Below are 20,773 nucleotides of genomic sequence, written 5' to 3'. Positions count from 1 at the left end.
CACATCCTGTGACTTCTTCATTGACATTTCAATTATTTTATATACAACTAGGTTCTATACGCCTTAAAATGGCTATAGATTACTATTCAGCTGTCTCATGTCTAATTTTAGTATTTAGCAGTTAATAGCATTGAAGCATGATTTTGTTGAACCTGGCTGTTTTTCGGGTAGTCTAGGCTGGCTTATAACTCTAACAAGACATATGTCAGCAGTTTAGGTGAACAGTTTTAGGAGGGGTGTGCAGAGAAATCTTCAACACGCTAGTGAGGAGTAACTAATCTTTGTGTCCCACCCAGTGAGGTATAAGTGCATCCACACTGACTGTTTCCTATCTAATTCTAAGCTTTCCTTGTTGTTCTCTATCTATTCTAGATTTTTTGTTTGTTTGTTTGTTTTGAGGGGTTTTTGGAGCGATCCTGATGGTCATTGCGAGAGAGGGTGGGCACCCAAAGTTGGAACCAAGCAAGGACCAGACAAAGCTCTCCTCCCTGGTCCCAAAGGAAGTTTACTGTTCTTCTGTTCCTGCGGACCACTCAGGGCTCCTGGTTGTCTTTCCAATGACTTTGGATCCTGCAAGGCAGGATTTGGACTTCTTCCATCCCATGTGGTAGATTCAAGTGGGAGTGGGTGACCTCAGAGTTCTAGGCCTGCGAAGGCACTCCAATTCCCTGTGGACCGAGCACTCTGCACACCTGCACCAACAGGGGAGATGTGGGTGAAGCTCCTGGCTTTGACCTGAACTAACCCTGTCCATTGCCGTCATCTGCGGAGTGAACCAACAGATCCAAGATTTCTCTCTATAGCTCTACCCTCCAAATAAATGAGTGCTTTTAAAAAATAAACCGTGTCAGTTTCTTAAGGTTTTAAGCTTAACAATTTTATGTGCCACATTTTTTTTCTATTGAAAGGTGTTATTTTCACCAACTTTGTTTCATATTCAAATCAGTAGTAGTATTTGAAAAGTGTGCACTGAGTTGTCTACACTTATTAAATTACTTGATGCACAGTCCTAAACACATGTCACAATTAAATAATTTGAAGCTGATTTTTTTTAAGGAGTGATACTTGTTTATAGCCTTCTGTAAACTGATTATTCAGTGGTTATGTACTTTTCACCTAACTTTGTAGCTGACCAGTGCCTATGGATATAATTTAAGTTCTAGCTATTTAGCGCAATAATGTATTTTTTTTTAAAGATTTATTCATTTTATTACAGCCAGATATACACAGAGGAGGAGAGACAGAGAGGAAGATCTTCCATCCGATGATTCACTCCCCAAGTGAGCTGAAACGGGCCGATGCACGCTGATCCGAAGCCGGGAACCTAGAACCTCCTCCGGGTCTCCCACGCGGGTGCAGGGTCCCAATGCATTGGGCCGTCCTCAACTGCTTTCCTAGGCCACAAGCAGGGAGCTGGATGGGAAGTGGAGCAGCTGGGATTAGAACTGGCACCCATATGGGATCCCAGGACTTTCAAGGCGAGGACTCTAGCCGCTAGGCCACGCCGCCGGGCCCAGCAATAATGTATTGTATTAATTTTTATGTGGGTTTTTAGCTTTGTATAAGATATGTATATGTGCTTCTGAAAGCAAAAGCAAAACTATAAATTTGTCTTAATAAACTGTTGGAAGTAAGCAATTTTATTATTTGTACAAAGTTATTTTTTGGATAATTTCTTTCCACGGATATTAACTTTTTGTTTTTGTTTTCATTGTTTGCTTGTCATGTTTATATTTCAAGGCTGTTCTTGCCTTAGCTGCATCCTGGACTTCAAGACAAGTAGGAGAGCGAACATTGACTGGTACGGTAATAGACAGTGGAGATGGAGTCACTCATGTCATTCCAGTGGTAAGGATGTTTTAGTATTACTCAACAAAGCCTGAATATTACATTTTAAAAAGTCAATTGCATAAATTAATACTGGTTTTAAAATCTAAGTACTAGCTCTTAAAATAATGTAGTTCTAGCTGTTTTGCATTTGTATTTTTCCTAAATTATTGAAATTATTAAATTTTAGATTTTTGGGGTGTAAGTTTGCACTACAATGAAGATTATTAATTGTGGTAACTGGAAAGGGAATATGTTATCACTCTCATTCCTTAAATATAAGTTGTTTTCTAGTTGGATGTATGTTTGTGGGCATATTAGCCACTTGGTGTCCTCCTTCCTTTATTTAACAGAACTTGTGACTGGTGTCTGTATTAACTGTATGATGATTAGTTGTAAGTGTATGAACTTCAGTAGCTTGTGGGTATTAAGTTAATGATTGTGCTTTACAGTTTATATTTAGTGAAGTGCAGAAGGAAAGTTGTGTCAGATTAGACCATTGGTTAGAAGCAGCATTCTTTCTGTTAATGCTTTCTAATTCTTGATGACAAACTGTTTTAATTTTGCCTAATGATTACTGGAATTCATGTTGATTGTTACTTGATGATTGTATTTAAAGAAGTTATTTTGAATTTTTAGTTCTTTGTTATTCTCATGTTTCATTTCAGCTGACCTCTGTGTAATTCTGCTGAGAGTTTCGTCCTCAGGATGACTGCATTGGATTACAGTCCTAGTTCCTCTACTTCTCTTCTGATATATCAGGAATAGTTGTGATCATAACCATTGTTTTTGAAATAGCTTTATTATTATTTTTTTAAAGATTTATTTATTCTTATTACAAAGTCAGATATACAGAGAGGAGGAGAGACAGAGAGGAAGATCTTCTGTCCGATGATTCACTCCCCAAGTGAGCCGCAACAGCCAGTGCTGTGGCGATCAAAAGCCAGGTACCAGGAACTTCTTCCAGGTCTTCCATACGGGTGCTGGGTCCCAATTGGGCTGTCCTCGACTGCTTTCCCAGGCCACAAGCAGGGAGCTGGATGGGAAGTGAAGCTGCCAGGATTAGAACCAGCGCCCATATGGGATTCTGGCGCTTTCAAGGCGAGGACTTTAGCTGCTGGGCCACGGTGCCGGGCCCTGAAATAGCTTTATTAAGAAATAATTCATATGCCATACTACTCATCCATTTAGAATGTTCAGTTCACTGGCTTTTAGTATATTTACAAGTGCATCCATTACCATAGTCAATTTTGAATGCCTTCATTACCCTGAAAAGAGATCCTATATCCATTAATAGTCATTCCCCATCTCCCCCTTCTATCTTCTGTTCCTGGTAACTACTATCGTGCTTTTTGTTGGCTTGTTCCATCCATTTCATGTAGATGAATCACATGTCATGGTCTGCTGACTTTTTAATATTTAGCGTAACATTTTTCAAGATTCATATATAGTGCTTCATTTATTTTTATTGCCAAGCAAAATTTCATTGCATGAGCGTTTTATTTTGCCTTTGGGAGATGTTTTAATATAATGGAATTTAGGATGTCTTCAACATTTGATAGCTCCTTTTATATTTTGACAGCTTATTTTCCTTTCTTGGTACATAAAATAATTGCAAACCTTAAATCCACATTTAAACCTCAAAATTCACCTGTGATGTAGATTATATTGTTTGAATATCTCAATTGACTCATTAATAAAATGCAAACAAATTGACAGGTTGAGAAGGATAACTGATTTCTGATACTGCATCAATGCCATATGAAGATATCTTCAGTAACATTTCTAATTTTGCCTCAGGATTTGTTACACTTCTGAATCAGATCAGTAAATTTATGAATCCATTCCGCAGAATTGAGTTATTTGATACTGCGATTGTACATGGAATGTGTCCGTCTTGTAATTAATTACCTACTTTTTTGGGAAAATTAAAGCCTCTCTGAGCTAATTGTCAGATTTCTTAGTGTAGAATTGTTTGGAGTTTTAATTTAAATTATAAAAAAACCTTAAAATACCTTATTTGCTGTCAAATCTGTGTACCATTTTGTTCTTAACCTTTAAAATTATTCCTGTGTTACTGGATAATTTCAGTGATAGTTGTAAACTGCTAACAGTGGGAGAATAAATTAAGTTTCTATTTCTGTCCATAATCTGCAATTTATAAGTTCTGTGTTATTTACAATGTGAGTACTAAACTTGCAAGAAACACAAAGCATTCTCCTGATGTAAAGCAATATTTGAGAATACCACTGTGCTATCTTGAGATACTGATGATTAATTTTTTTAGATTGTATTAATTTTCAAAACACTGAAATTATGTTTGACCTTTATTTTCCCCATCTAGGCTGAAGGGTATGTGATTGGCAGCTGTATTAAACACATTCCAATCGCAGGACGAGATATAACATATTTTATTCAGCAACTACTGAGAGATCGAGAAGTAGGAATCCCTCCAGAACAATCGCTTGAAACTGCTAAGGCAGTGAAGGTAAAAGTGGTGATAGAAATGTTATTAGTTAAAGTAAAAGTCACATTTAAAATGTTTTCATGAAAACAATTCTTAAGAAAATGCATAGTCTTTGGTTTCCCAATTGTAAATCAGTTCCCTTTGTTTTTTCCTTTATATTGCTTGTGAATAAATTACTGATATTAATCAACTCTTTGCATATTCTGTCTATGTTTCATATTTGAGAGGACTGACAAAAGCATTTTATCAAATGACTTTAACATGTAGTTTTGGAATTGTTTCTTCTGTTTATTAATAAAAATGAGAATGTGCTTGGGTCTGTGTTTCTTCAGTGAATCTTTATCTTAATCCTGAGAGTTTTCCTTTGTTAAAAATTATTTTGATGCAATTGATTCATTGTGTTGTATGTGTATAGAGGCAGTATTTGACTCAGGTGTTATAGCAGTAGATGAAAAATGTGAAGACAGTGTAATAATACATGTTTGTTTTCATGCCGCACAGCTCTTTATGATGTTAGTGCTTCATATAAAGTATCAAAATACCTAACATTATTTCAGATTTATCATATACCACCATTACTAAGGGATTTTAGTGCATCTGTATTTTGAAGATATAAAAACTAAGTTAGCTTTATTTTTAAAGGACTTGTTCATTCATTCATTTGAAAGTTGGAAGCGAAAGAAAAAGAATGTCTTCCACTTACTGGTTTATTCCCAAATGGCTACAGCAGTCATGTCTGGACCAATGCAAAGCTCAGAACCAGGAATTCCATCTTGATCTCTCAGATGAATGGCATGATCTAGATACGTGGACTATTTTGCTGGCTTCCTAGACATATTAACAGATAGTTGAATTGGAAGCAGAGCAGATAACACTCATGCTAGCACTCTGATGTCATTTGCTGGTGTCACAAGCAGTGGCTTACTCTATATTAACTACAGTGCTGCTTCCCACTACTGCCTTTTAGGCATAGCTTCATTTGCCTCTCTTTGTATGTTTATAGCTTCTAAGCCTAAGAATAAAGACAAAAGGGCTCCTTCCTAGGTAGGAAAGGAATTGCTAAGGGTTTGCCCAAAGTACTGTAACTTTCTGGCATAAAAATTAAATATGTTAAAAAACATTAATGTGCATATTAGCATTTCAACTTCTTGGAGTAATCTGTGGAATTGAAAAACAAAACAGTGCTAGAGATATAAATCTATTTCAAGGAAGACTTTGAAGATTTTGGAGAAGGAATACTTCAAATTATAAAATTAAATTGTCGCCTATTTTTTCATATTATTTTCCCTTTATAATTTGCTATTATTACTATTATTAATTGCACCTATCTCGGACAGAGTCTTTAATGTGTATTCATTAGGGTTCCCCAGAGAAGCATTAGGATAGGGCATTAATTAGAGAATTGATTCCTGAGAAGTTACCTGACACCTAGCTGTAGGCTGGAGACCCTGCAATCCTGGTGGTGTGGCTCAGTCCAGGTGGGAAAGTCTTAGAATCGGGGAAACTGATACTGTAACTTGACTCATGGCTCCTGGCTTTTGAGCAGCTTAGCTCAGGCCTTTAAAGCCACTTGGTGAGCAGAAGATCTTTCTGTATTTCTTTCTGTCCGTAAATCTGACTTGCCAGTAAAATTAAATATTTTTTTTTCTTCTTTAAAGAGAACTGAATTGGAGATGCTGTAGGTGGGGCATAATTCGATGCCCATATGGGATGCTGGCATTGCAGGCAGTGCCTTTTTCCTGCTACACCAAAATGCTGGGTCCTTGATTTTTCTTAAGAAAGAAGAGGCTGGCAATTAGGAGCCTACAGAATTTTGAATTATGTATATATTTTATAAATGTTTACATTTTTCATTATTAGAAAGCAATGAAGGGTCAGAAAAGAATCTTCTGACCACTGGCACTCCACCCAAGTACTCAGAAGTACCTGAGTTAAGCCAGGCCAAAGCCAGGAGGCTGAAACTCAGTCTGGGTCTGGCTGGGTCCAGTGTGGTAAGCCATCCTCTGCTGCACCCCGGGAGAAGCAGCAGAGATGCCAGAACTGGAAGCTCAGCTCAGACTTGCCCAGGTCCTCTGGCACAGGTTGTGGGCTTCCCCAGTGGCGTCTTAACTGCCAAGACAGACTTCCTCCACACAGTATATTTCTGTTGAACATTTTTACTTAGGATATACAACAGAATTTGGAACAATTTAACCATATAGATGATAGTAAAGTAGAATAATTTACATTTTCAGCCTTTTCCTTTTTTTGCTATTTAGACTCTGGTTGATTTATTCCAGATAAGTTTAAGAATTAGTTTGTATGGTTGTGTCAACCATTATATATTTTTAGTTCTGTATGATTTATGCTTTCTCCCTACTGGGACATAAAGTTCTTTATGTAGAAAAGGTTACAGAACACTAATGTTTTAAGAAAATTGTGTCGAGTAGTAGAAAGCAATTCTTTAGTTTTTCAAAGCTAAATTCTATCCATATGTAGAATAAGAATTTATATGTAGAGGAGCAATTGATTTGTATTGAATATATGACAATATCCTAATGTGAAATTTTCTCCTGAGTTCTTATTTTTTGATGATACTTTTTCATTCAACTCTAGTTTACTGATAATATGCCATCCTTGTTTACTTTCCCAAAACAAAAGAAAAACTGCTTTTGCTTTTTTTTTTTAGGAGCGCTATAGTTATGTCTGCCCAGACTTAGTAAAGGAATTTAACAAGTATGACACAGATGGTTCAAAGTGGATTAAGCAGTATACTGGAATCAATGCTATCTCTAAGAAAGAATTTTCCATTGATGTTGGTTATGAGAGATTCTTGGGACCTGAAATCTTTTTTCATCCAGAGGTAAGCATTTTTTTTTAAGTGGATAGGATTGTTTTTGAAATATTTGACAGAAACTCTCAACTTGGAGATCTTCTGAGAGAACCTCAATAACTTTCTTTAGTATAATAAAATATGTTCATATTTCAAGGGGAATTTTGCTTTTGTCGAAGCAGGCAAAACTGTTAGTGTCTGTCTTGATTTGCGACACTGAAATTTGTTTCTTTAATGTTTGTTTTATCAGGAGTAAGTCAAAGAAAAGGATCCTTAAAATTAATGATCATGTGACTAAAACGTTTGGGGAATATTCTAGAAAGTCACCACTTCCATCTCCTATAAAATGACATTATATCAAGAACTTTGCTTTAGTTGACCATAGCATATTTGACTAGTACCACAGTTATTTTCTATGTACATGAAACTTTAGCAACGTAAAACTATTAAATTAACAAAACGTCTACTATTAATTATGCAAATTCTTCTTGGGTTCAGAAATTTAACTTAATGGGTAACTGATATTAAATGCTAGGACTAGGAAGTTAATTTTTTCATATTGTTTATTCACTCAGTAAATATTGAGTGACACTTTAAAAAAATTTTTTTTCTGTTTGTTTACCTTTTTGTTTTGAAAAGCAGAGTGTGAGAAACATAGTGATCTTCCTTCCTCTGATTATCACTCCGGAAGTGGCCACCTCAGCTGATGCTAGGCTAGGCTGAATCCTTGAGCCAGGGAAAAAATAGTTACAACTTGTAACATGAGCAACTACAAATGCCATTTATTGCAAAAAGAATTCTGAAGGGGAGGAGAAACAGATGAGCTTATATTATATGCATTTGTAGAAATTTAGAAACAAACACTTTGGTTCTATGTTTTTAACTATGGTAAGTATACTGCAGTGAGGATGGGTGTAAAATCATCAACATACATGGCAAAAAAAAGATTGGACAGGGAGTGGTGTAGAGTGGACTGAAGGTGAAAAATCAGGTCTTGGTAAACATAAACATGATGGGCAAACAGTAAACAAGCTCAATATAAGAATACAAAAAATTCCAGAGGATTGTAGCAATAAAATTGAGAAGTAAGTGTTTCAAAGAAGGCAGTTAAGCTGTGATGGTTACTTCACTGGCACTGCAATAGAAGAAACCTGAGAAGTGCTCAGGTGTTCGAGCAGCTGGGCTGTTGGTGGGCTAGGGGAGCAGTTTCAGCAGAATGGTGTGATGGGGCAGCTTGGTATCTCAGAAGTGAAAGTTTAGAGCTCACTTGTGAAAGTCTGTAGTGGCTGCTGGGAGCTGGTACGAAGTCCATCGGGAATCAGCACTGCGGTGTAGTGGGTAATGCCACCAGCTGCAGCCCTGGCATCCATTTGGGTGCAGGGAGTCCTGGCTGCTCCTCTTCCTTATGTGCTTGGGAAAGCAGGTTACTCCTGCAATGAACCAGCACACAGCTCTCTCTCTTCCTCTAATTCTTTCAATTTAAATAATCTTAAAAACAAAAGAGAAGCTGATGACAAGAATAAGGCTGAGGGTTTTCTTTGAAAGAAGGGTTGCTCCAGTGCAGGAAATTTCAAAGCTAATATGTGTTGTAGATATGCAGCTGAGAAGGAGGAGAGTAGGGAAATAGTTGAAGAAATTTATCGTCTGTGGTTTGTATTTTTTTTTTCATTAGGTAGAATCAAGCTTATGTATTGAGAGAAGTTATTTATTGGGTTTTATGAGAAGACTTTAAAAAGTTTGTGGATAATGAAATTAAAAGAGAATAAGTTGTTTCATAAGCACTGTCAAAGACACTGTCGTAAGACACTTATCATCCATTTACCTTTGGGTTCAGCCCTAATGAATTGCAAGCCCTAGAAAATTTAATCATGCCCATGGAAGTTTTTTGTTTTTGTTTTTTGTTGTCACATTTTTATCTGAAGAAAAATGGTTCCTTTAATTATTTTCTTAAGAGTAGGAGAAAAGGGCCTGGCACAACAGCATAGTGGTTCACGTCCTCACCTTGCACATGCTGGGATCCCATATCATCACCAGTTCTAATTCTGGCAGCCCCACTTCCCGTCTCGCTCCCTGTGTGTGGCCTGGGAAAGCAGTCGAGGATGGCCCAAAGCCTTGGGACCCTGCACCTGCATGGAGACCCGGAAGAAACTCCCGGCTCCTGGCTTCAGATCATTATAGCTCTGGCCATTGTGTCACTTGGGGAGTGAATCATCGGACGAAAGCTCTTCCTCCCTGTCTCTGCTCTCTGTATATCTCATTTTCCAATTAAAAAAGAGAGACAAAACAAGTCAGAAGAAACCACATCGTAACTTAAGGTGATTTTCCAAGGAAATATATGCCAGATTGCCCTGTTTGATGAGAGGGATGAGTAGGAATATTGAGGTAGAAAGGATTTTGGTTAAATTTTCCTGGACATTTTTCTGCTAAATATTTGGCTAACTCTCAAAATGCTGTCATAATAAGCTGATATTATTTGACCCTCCCTACAAAATGCCTATAGCATTCCCAAAGTGTGTAACCATGATCTTGGCCTAGCTGATTCACATTTGCTTTGAGTGGACTGCTTCCACTTGGTTAGACATGGCTTTGATTAGCTTGATAGTGTTTTGAGGAATACTGGGAGATTGCTTTATCTCCTTTTCCAGTTCTTTGAAAAAAATGCTTCAAAGATCTTGATCTCACTTGTTTAAAATTTTCATTTAAAATTTAGCTCCAATCTGTAACTGATCTTTGTGCAGTAGTTTTGGCTCTACTGAGCAGCAAGTTGCTCTCCTTAAAGTGTTCAGTCAGAACTGTGTGAACTCATCTGGTTGAGGTGCCTGTGGTGTTGGCTATTTGTTGCTGCTGTCATTGGTCCTTTTAAATTAGGGCATGAACAGATTTAGCTTTTTCTTTGCAAATTGATCTGCTGATGTGGATTTTATCTTTACCATTTTCTTGTCCCCTTTTAAATGACTTGTCCACTTGTAAATTGCTGATTTCTTTGGCGTGTTCTCTTCATAAACTCCTTATACATCACCAATAATTTCATTATTTTTGCACTTAAGCTTCACCATTAATTTGATGTTTTCTCTTGCTTCCAAGTTAGCAGAATTTATGTTGCTCTGGTGGGGACTGTTTTCTAACTGATGTTAATCCTACTCCCAGCCTTAAAGTTTAGTACTAGCTTATTTTTTTATATTGATGAATATTTTCTTCCTAGTTTCCTATGAGCTTTTTGAGGAATCTTCCTGAAGAATAATGACTTCTGATTATTGAGAAAGTGACTAGGAGTGTCTGATTAATAGAGGAACACCCATTCTCTATTCACAGCAGAGGTTAGGTACTCAAAACTTGATTGTGACCTTTGCCCTACAGAAGGTTTTGATGAGGCAAAAATGTTAGATTGTTAACAGCATGGAGGAAGGAGGAAATACAGAAGGCTGAATTACTTACATATAGTGAGAAATGCAGGCAGGGATTGTAGATGGTGAATTGGTATGTAGCTATAAATTTGGGGCAGAGGAGTTGAGTAACAGAAAGATAAGGACTGGTGGTTGTATTAGTATATTGGAGCTTTAGCATTTAGACGGATTTTAAATTTAAAACTCAAAGTATGCACATACTTTGTTGTTGTTGTTCTTTAAGAGGAAGCTAGAGTAGCAGAGACAGAATGAGATATTCTATTCATTGACTTACCCACTAAACACCTGTAATGGCTGCGGCTGAGCCAGGCTGGAGCACGGATCCGGGAACTCCATCCAGGTCCTAAGAATGTGAGCCATCACTACTGTCTTGCAGGGTTTACATTAGTGGGAAGGCGGAATTGAAAGTTGGGTGAAGACTCGAATCCGGGTCCTCTGGATGGGACACTGGTATTGCAGTCGGAACTGCTGTGCCAGCTGCAGCACAGTGCTGAATATCCGAGAACCCTCTCCTCTCCTTTGTGTTCTGCAAAGCAACTACTAGCTGTTAGTTAGCAATTGTTCTTGGTAATCACCTTAGATTTCTAAAGACTGATATGGCCATGTTTAATAGTTGGTTAACCTCCTCTTCATTAATTTTTATCTAACTTCTTTCTTCACAGTCTTCCACATACTAACTTATTGCTGTTAGGTAAATTAGTAGTATTAGGGTATTATACCTGTGATTGTTGTTCATGCTTGAGTCAGTATGATTTCATCTTTTCTTAAACTTCACCTTTTCATATACTTTTGCCTTGTTCCATTTGCTTAATTTTCTTTGTATTTACCTTGCAATTCACTGCTTAGCCACACAAAACCTGGAAGGAAATCTAGAGGGTCTAATTCCATATAGAAAAATGTAATTGTTTCTGTTTTAAAACCCTATTTGTGGAGCTCCAGACATCAACACTAAGTTCCCAGCTGGTGTCAGCATTTGGGGAGTGAGCTCCACCCGTCTCTGTCTCACGTGAATTTTTTAAAAAGAAGAAAGAAAAGGAGCAGTCACTGTTGAGATGACACCTTACCACTGTGTCTCACTTTAACAAGAGAAAGGAGGGGAAGGAAGGTCAAAAGAAAAAGATGTACCAGTGCTTCAGTGCAGCTTCCTGGTAATGGGGGGCGGGGGACAAACAAGAAAAAGTTGCCCAGGAGGGAATGCAGGATGGCAGGATAGGGTGAGGACAGGATGAAACGGATGGAGAGGTGCTAGCACCGTAGTTGAGCTCTCTGATCCTCAGTCCTGCAGTGCCAGCATGCCTGCGTATTTGTTGGTTGGTCTCTCCAGCTCAGTGTGCACCACATTTCTATGCTGTTTCTCTGTCCCTCTTAGAATTCGTTATATAAATTCCTCAGCTTGGTTTTTGGCTGGCAGCTTTTCTCTCACTATCATAGACATCAGTAGAATCTTTTATTAGTGGTGTTTTACTTTATCTGAGTTAACACATTTTATGTATTTTGCCTCACATACCTAGGCATTCAATAATTTAAAAATCAATAACTGTAAAAAATTGGTCTAAGGCTAAAGATTACCAATTCAGTTATAGATCAGTTTAATAAATAAAGGGATCCTGTCTATCTTTTTTGATCAATTTGATTTGTAAATGAGAACCCAAGAGAGGTGAAATACAAGTTTAGTTATCCAAACTAGCATTTTTTTGTACTTTCTATCAGCATGGATTAGGAAACTGATGAACAGGAAGGAAGGAGGTCTTCCTTAATATCTGCATAAAGCCTCTTTAATATGTATTAGTGTTACCCATTGATTTTGTTTTAAAAAGATCATGTGTAAGCTTATTTTTGTTCTGCAGTTGTTTTATCCAAGTATTTTTCCTCCAGCTTAATCTCCCTACCTACTCAATAAATCTGTTCTAAGCCATCTGTATAACATGCATGTACCTGTTGCTCCAGAATCATTCTCATATTTCTGCATGTCTCTCAATTGAGAGTTTTTTGGAGAAATCTAGAATGAGTATCCTGTAGAGAACTTTTCTCTACTTATCTTTCATTCTCTTTTCTGTTTTCTCCTAAGGAAGTAAACATGCAGCCAGTCCTGCTTTTTTCTTATATATGTTTCTAAAATGTTCACATTTTGAAAGATGAATAAATACTGAATCATTCATGTTTTTTCTACAGATAACTCCTTTGAGTGGTAGCTATTACAAAGTAGTTGGATTGTAGTTATGATATTGTCATATACATATACCATGGTCATATAATATACACATTAAGAGTAGATATTCTTTAAAGTTACTGAGAATGCTGAAGTAGTGAATTCTGAGCCATTGTTTCCAGAAATATAGCATTATGTTCCTGCAAGACTGGTCACCTTTTCAATATCCCATCAGTACATAACCTTGTTTTTTAAATGTGTGCTTCTGTTTAAAGATTCCTTGTTTTAATATATTTACTTTAATATATTAATATATTTAATATATTCTTAAAGTTCATGGGAAATAAAAAGTTTATTTTGAAGCATAAAATTTGAAAATGTTTGGAGTGGGGGTCTTCAAAAAGTTTGGGTAAAATGCATGTTATATATTAATGAAAGCTATGATTGGATGTCAGTTGTGATCTGATCTCTATAATTTAATTTTTCAGTTTGCTAATCCAGATTTTACACAACCTATCTCAGAAGTTGTAGATGAAGTAATTCAGAATTGTCCTATTGATGTCAGACGTCCTCTCTACAAGGTATTTATAGCAGAATTGTTCAGGATTACATTTTTAAAATACCTGCTTATTTTCTACTCATAATTGAATATTAAATGTCTTAAAGGTGATAAAATAGAATTTCAGTATTAACTATTTATTGGATCTTTAAATCTTTCTTGCTATGAAAATAAACATGATTTGTTTGTCTCTACTACTGCAGAATATTGTCCTCTCTGGAGGTTCAACCATGTTCAGGGATTTTGGACGTCGTTTACAAAGAGATTTGAAAAGAACTGTAGATGCCAGGCTGAAATTAAGTGAAGAACTGAGCGGTGGTAGATTGAAGGTTGGTTTTCCAAATTATTGGTGGGGAAGTTAAGGGTACCCTGGTTATTATAATGGGGATGAGAAATGTTCGCCAACTTTTAGAGTACCTATCAATTATTCTACTGGAACGTGGCTAATGATATGGCTTCATATCCATGGTATTTTGGGTCATTCCAGTCTTATTGTCTGCATTTCTAAAAGTCTGAGTGGTCTTTTTGTTTGTCTTTTACATTTTTATTGATTTCACAAAGAGCTTACTAGTTTTCTTGGCATATTATAGCAGCAAAATTTATTATAGGGACACCAAATTTTAAAGACCATCATAGCAAGACCACAAAGGAGTTTAGGAAGATGTTGCTGTTAAATGGTTAATCTGTTACCACAGGCCAATTCGACTCCTACAGAGTGACTTCAGTTATGCAGTCAAATAGGTAGTGAAATGAAATCATCTTTCTGTTAGATATCCTGAAAATTTGAGCCTCATACCAAAAAATCTAATTTTAAAAACAGATATCTAATGTATGTGTGTATGTATGTGTATATCATGTGTGTGTGTATATATATATATATATCATATGTGAGACCAATTTTCAGCAACTTTTTAGTTTATTAAATACTATTAAAGCAAAGCTTTGATTTAAAGTATAAGTTGCTAAAAAAGCATATTTCGTTTTATTTAGAAAATACTGCTAAGAATGAAGTTAGTGGACAACTAAGACTAATGAGATAAGTAAAATTACTTTAAAAGGTAAAATGTAACTCACTAGAATTTGCTGCTTGTTGAGCAGCTACATGACAGCTGATGGTTTTCAGAAACTAAGAGTTTTCATTATCTTAATTGGGTGGAGAGCAATTTATCTGACCAAGGGGCATTTAGAAATATACCAACTTGGGCCCGGCGGCGTGGCCTAGCAGCTAAAGTCCTCGCCTTGAATGCCCCGGGATCCCATATGGGCGCCGGTTCTAATCCCGGCAGCTCCACTTCCCATCTAGCTCCCTGCTTGTGGCCTGGGAAAGCAGTCGAGGACGGCCCAATGCATTGGGACCCTGCACCCGCGTGGGAGACCTGGAAGAGGTTCCTGGTTCCCGGCATTGGATCGGCACGCACCGGCCATTGCGGCTCACTTGGGGAGTGAATTATCCGACGGGAGATCTTCCTCTCTGTCTCTCCTCCTGTCTTATATCTGACTTTGTAATAAAAATAAATAAATCTTTAAAAAAAAAAAAAAAGGAATCGCAGCCGCCTTCACAGAAAAGTGACTCTATGGACTTCTTAAAAAAAAAAAAAAAAGAAATATACCAACTTAAAATTCAGTCTGTTCTTGATTTGTCAGTTTTTCTTTTTAAGATTTATTTATTTTTATTGGAAAGTGAGATATACATAGAGCAGGAGAGAGAGAGAGAGAGATCATCTTCTCTCTGATGATTCAGTCCCCAAGTAGCCGCAATGGCTGAAGCTGAGCCAATTCAAATCCAGGAGCCAGGAGCTTGGGGCTTCTTCCAGGTCTCCCACGCAGGTGCGGAGTCCCAAGACTTTGGGCCGTCCTCAACTGCTTTCCCAAGCCACAAGCAGGGAACTGGATGGGATTTAGGGCAGCTGGGATATGAACTGGCACCCATTTGGTATCCTGGAGTATGCAGGGCGAGTGCTTGAGTCACTAGGCTACTGCACCGGACCCGGTTTGCCAGTTTCCCCCCCTTTGGGAAAAATGATGCCACTGTATAATCCATGAGCCATCAATGAATTCAGCAAGAGAAAAGAGAGTATTTGGAATAAAACTGAAATAAAAAACATCAAAACACATGGGATACATCCAAAACGAAACAAAAACAGTATGGATTGGATTTTTGAAGTTATGCTTTCCATGCTGGTTTCCTTATATAACAGAGAACATATGGTATTTGTTCTTTTGTGATTGACTCATTTCACTGTGCACAATGCACAATGGTCTCTAATTGGGACCACCTAGTTGTAAATAGTATAACTTCAGTCTTCTTAATAGCTGAATACTATTCCATGGAGTAGATGTACCACAGTTTCTTTAACCACTCTTTGGACGCACATCTAGATTGTTTCCATGTCTTTGCTATTGTGGATTGTGCTGCTGCAAATATAAGATTTTACTTATTTTAAAACCAGAGTTACATAGAGAAAGAAAGAGAAACTTCGTTTACTAGTTCATTCCCCAAATGGTTGCAAAGGCCAGTTCTGGGCCCAGCCAAAGCCAGGAGCTTCTTTTGATCTTTCACATGAATGACAGGGTCCATACACTTGGACCATCTTCCACTGCTTTTCTTAGGCCTTTAACAGGAAGCAGGAGTGTAAGTGGAGCATCTGGAACATGAACCATTGCCTATATGGGATGTCAGCATTGCATATAAAGACATACCATGTCACAATGCTGGCCCCTGATTCATGAAATTTTGAGTCCTGTGGTCTTGGCAGGGCCAGATAAATAATTTCTCAGGCCTCACCCAGCCAGCAGGCCAGATGTTCTTCACCCTTATAAGATCTAAATAAACTACTCCTTGGAATATAATTACAAAAAAAGAAGTTTTAAGATCTGTTACTGTAATGGCCTGACTTCAGCACTTCAGTAAGTTGCTGTTATAATAGGCTTTTTTTGAAATGTTTGCTTGATTTTTAATGCTCTGCTTCCTACAAAACAGTGAATCTGTCGCCAGTCATTATTTATTCATTCACCTCTCTTCCTGATTACCTACAAAAACAGAAGTAAACAGTTTTACAAGTATAATGTTAAGTTCTCTATACTGAGAGTCATTTTGATAATACTGATTATGAACCTAGATTAGATTTTACCAATTATCACTAATGCCCTACCGACAAAAGTAAACAAAATACAGGCTTTTTTTCTTTGTGGTCCAGGATCCAGCACAGGATCACAGGTCTGTCTGAATTATTGTGCTCCTCCAATCTGAAACAGTTACTCGGAAGTTTTGTTCCTTCATGACTGTGACAGGGTTTTTGTTGTTTTTAATTTGGGTTGCTTATGTTGTAGGATATTCTCAGTTTGGGTTTGTGCACTGCTTTCATGTGACTCATTTTAGATTATGCACTTTGGTGAAGCTGGGAATCTTCTGTTGTATCATTTTTAGTGTAGTGTATCAATAGAAATGTAGTTTTTCTGTGTATTAACTTATGTTACATACATACTAAAGTGTATGCTACAACGAAGCTGTATCACATAATACAATGTAATCAATGAATAAAAAAAAACAAATTAGCAGCAATAAAGCAAAAAAAAAAATAAAGTGTATGCTAGGTTTCTTTATTGTGAAGTTATTCTTTTTCCCTTTATATTTAGATAAGAATCTTACAGGAAGACAGTTTCTTTATTGTAAAGTTATTCTTTTTCCCTTTATATTTAACTAAGAATCTTACAGGAAGATAGTTTCAGACTTTATCCTGTTTCTCAGCAAACTTGTAACCGCTGGGTTTAACATCTATTGTGATTGTTCCCTGAAGTACATACTAATGTAGCAGTCAGTGGTGTTGTAGAAATTCCATCATTCCTTTTATGCATTTTAGTCTGATTTTCCTGTGAAGTGCCACCTTCTTTCCCTCATTCATATATTAATACTTAGAAAAACTTTAGATTTCTCATTGTTTCGTGGACTATGTCATTACTATTGTGTGATAATATGTTAATGCATTAAGTGATGCTGTATTTTTTCACATCTGGCTAGTGGGAGTCATTGAAGTGACTTTTGACTACTTCTGATGTAGACCCACCATTCTTTCTACACTACCGAGTATAACAAGATGTTTTAGGATGATTTTACAGTTTTTCTTTTCTGACCCTGGGATCAGCAATTTTTTTAAAGCAGTCATTTTGGTGGAGAATATTATAGTATAGGGACACTGAATGTGTTGATTGCTTCAGGAATACTGGGTCTAGGTCATCTTGGAAGAGCCAGAGTGTGTGCATGTATGCATCCTTCAGTTCCAGAATTCCCATATTTGTACTGCTTTTTGATAGTGCAACTGCTGTTATCAACACACTCTCTATATATAATATATATATACACACACATATATACATATATATTTATTTATTTATATTTGTATAATTTTTCTCAGTCTTGCAGTTTGTATATAATGGTTTTAGAGATGTTCCTATACACCACTGTGACTAGTTGTCAATATTTGCTTAGTTTTTATCTTCAGCCTGAGGGTATAGCATCAAAACTGTGTGCCCAAGTAGGTACTTGTCCCTTCCCTCATTTCAGCAAAGTTATGCTGTTTAAAATACAATTAACTTGTTTTACTTTGTCTTATCACATTCTGTCCCCTATTTTAAAAGTAATTTGTGTTTAATTTTGTGAAACATTTTCATGGTTCTAAGAACCAGAACTGTATAAAGTGTGTACTCATTGTTTCCTTTCCTTGCATTCTGTTCTGTCCTGGCCATTTTCTTATACAGTGTTCCAGTCCTCTCTATAGCCACCTTAGCTGTTTATTTTTTAGGCTAACTTGTATATAGCATTAGTATCATCTTTGTGTCTGTATATTTAAGGGTAAATAATATATAAATGGTTATTTGAACTTACTATTGATATATATATATATATGTGTATATATATATATATATATATATATATATATATATATATATATATATATTTTTTTTTTTTTACCTTTTTTCAGCCAAAACCTATTGATGTTCAAGTCATTACACACCACATGCAGCGATATGCAGTTTGGTTTGGAGGATCAATGCTGGCTTCCACGGTGAGTGTGATGAAGCTTATTTCTCAAATTTTGATTTCTTTTGTTTTTAGCACAAAGGAATATCACTATTTGTAGAACAACACAGATGCTTTAAATTCAACATGAGAAATTGCAAAATGTGTGCACAGTATTTTGAAAACTGAAAATCATTTCAGTTTCATGTTTATGTTTTGAACTTGCTAGTTGTTGAATGAATGAACATTTATACCATATTTTAAGTTTATCTGTAGGAAAAATTTTCATAAGCTTGTGGTAATATTGTCATCAGAAAGAAAGCATTGTTCTTTTTTTGGTAGATATTTAAACACATTAAGATAAAAGTTGTGTTTCATTACATAGTGTGATTCCCTAAATTGAGTCCATGAAATTCTAAAATTGTGTCTCCAAATCGAAATTCTGGAGTCCATTAAAAGATGTCTAATAGCATTGGCATAATAGATATTGGCATTTTGTCGTAGTAAAAGGAGTTTTTGTCTGAATTATTGAATGGTGAAAGGTTGTTTTCTTCTGTTGTGCCATATAACCAATTTTTTAACTTCTCCCTTTAAGAATGAGGTAAAATAGAGTGTGGTGTTGTACACTCATCAGACCTTGAGTCAGTCAGGGTGATCTAGAAATGTGTATGGTGTGATAAAGAATAGTTGACCCACATGATAGGCTTATTCTGTGTCTTTAGATTGTTGGTTTATTAGATTATTAGTAGGTTAGACATTTGACACTCAACAAACCATTGCTAAAAATTTCAGAGTCTGTTTTCAGAAACAGTTTTTTGGGCTTAGGGAAAGAAATGAGTAGATTGCTTCTTTTTAACAAAGATGTATAGTGGACTTTTAAGTTTGGTTGCTAAAATTCCTTGTTTTATTAAAGTACAATAAATAGATTCTTAAATATTTTAAATTTAGGTTTAATGTTTAAAGCATGCATTTTTAACTATATTGAAAAGTGAGGTTTTTTTTTTTTTGTCTTTATGAAACTGTTTTTTTGGTTGTTTTTGTTTTCAGCCTGAGTTCTACCAAGTGTGCCACACCAAAAAGGATTATGAAGAAATTGGACCTAGCATTTGTCGCCACAATCCAGTGTTCGGTGTCATGTCATAAGATTGACTTCATAGTGCTTGGGGTTAGGGAGGTGGAGAAGAGAGAATCTTTCTGATGACCTGTTTTGTCTGGATGGCTGATTTTGAGGTTTTAAACCTGACTTGAAATAGTAAGACCAAACATGATTATACAGGAATATTTTAATAAGTGTATCAACATGCACATGTAGAAGAGAGCCAAAATGATTAAGTGTTTTTCTTTAGATTGAATATTTGAATCTTATGTGTAACAAAAAGAAGTGGGTTTTAGTTATTTGTGTGCCCTGATATTTTGTATATTATTGAATTATCCAAGATTTGATGGGATTTATCGGTATGTAGATAGCTCTATAATGCTTGAATTGTACATTTCTAAATGTACAATGCAAGAGCTTGTTTATATTTCATACTTTTTATACTTTGAGGAAAAAAGTCAAAGAAAAATTGTAGTATTTGAGGAAAAACGTGACCAAGTAAAGGATAAATTTAAAAAATAACCTCATGAGACTTGAGAAACAAACTCATGGGATTCCAGTTATTACAAATTGCTGCCCTCTCCTCTCCCTTCCCTCCCCAGCAGTGGTTTTCTTTGCAAGTGCTTTTGGAACTACGAAGCTCTATCTTGGATTAACTAATGCCTGCTAGTGCTTTTGATTACTGCATTCTGTTTCTCACTATAAAAGAAAAGTAAAGACAAGACTGTTGGACCAGTATTGCAGTTCTGTAGTGTCATTTCTTTATAAAAGAAAAATTCCATAATAATTTGATTACCAAAATTGGTATATTTAAAGCCCAACACAGTTCTAATAAAGGCACAAACTTCTTTTTAATACTTGTTTCAAGCTCTTTAATCTCTTTATAAGTTAATTAATAAACCTATTTTCTTCAAACTTCTGCAATAGTTCTTTAAATCACAACAGTTGGTTAGCAAGCTGACTTTTTTATGTGCTCTGTACAAAAAATTGTGAACTTTTACTATGTTGAGTGCATTCATTTTGATAACTGGATCTCCATTTGATATTTTCATTTGTATAACTCATTTACAGTCTGAATTTTTTTGTTTTTGTTTTTAGTGCCTGTCCCTGACATATCATGGAAACTTAATTTTCTTTGCATTTTAAAATATCTGGATCATGAAGAAAAAATGATGAAAATAAATTAAAATTGAATTACTTTATCTAATGTTTTCTTTTTACAAAAAGCAGTACAATTCTACGTTGTGTATGTTTTTTGTATCATTTCTATTGAAATAGGGAGGTTTCATAAAATCTTCTGTACTGTGTATGGTGGAAGATTTCTGGTGAATTTAAAATTTTACCAGTTATTTATAGAAGGGTAAAATGGAGGATGTGTTAGCTTTGTAGAATGTAAACAGTAATATCAGTGAATACTTACAGCTGTTATTTATGATAATTAC

The 20,773-nt window shown here is 36.0% G+C and overlaps 1 protein-coding gene across 1 annotated transcript in view; it reads left to right on the top strand.

Annotated features, from left to right (window-relative positions):
- The window catches only part of ACTR3 (actin related protein 3), a 56,676-nt gene extending 36,143 nt beyond the window's left edge, over positions 1 to 20,533 (top strand). The window contains exons 6-12 of the mRNA XM_004589353.4: positions 1,741 to 1,848; positions 4,172 to 4,315; positions 6,963 to 7,136; positions 13,148 to 13,240; positions 13,422 to 13,547; positions 18,198 to 18,281; positions 19,283 to 20,533. Coding sequence (XP_004589410.1) covers positions 1,741 to 1,848; positions 4,172 to 4,315; positions 6,963 to 7,136; positions 13,148 to 13,240; positions 13,422 to 13,547; positions 18,198 to 18,281; positions 19,283 to 19,378 — 825 coding nt within the window. The 3' untranslated portion in view covers positions 19,379 to 20,533. The remainder of the gene's footprint in view (positions 1 to 1,740; positions 1,849 to 4,171; positions 4,316 to 6,962; positions 7,137 to 13,147; positions 13,241 to 13,421; positions 13,548 to 18,197; positions 18,282 to 19,282) is intronic.
- Positions 20,534 to 20,773: the final 240 nt, after the last annotated feature.

Source organism: Ochotona princeps, chromosome 5, assembly GCF_030435755.1.
Source record: "Ochotona princeps isolate mOchPri1 chromosome 5, mOchPri1.hap1, whole genome shotgun sequence".
Taxonomy (NCBI): domain Eukaryota; kingdom Metazoa; phylum Chordata; class Mammalia; order Lagomorpha; family Ochotonidae; genus Ochotona; species Ochotona princeps.
This window is presented reverse-complemented; position numbering and strand designations above follow the sequence as displayed.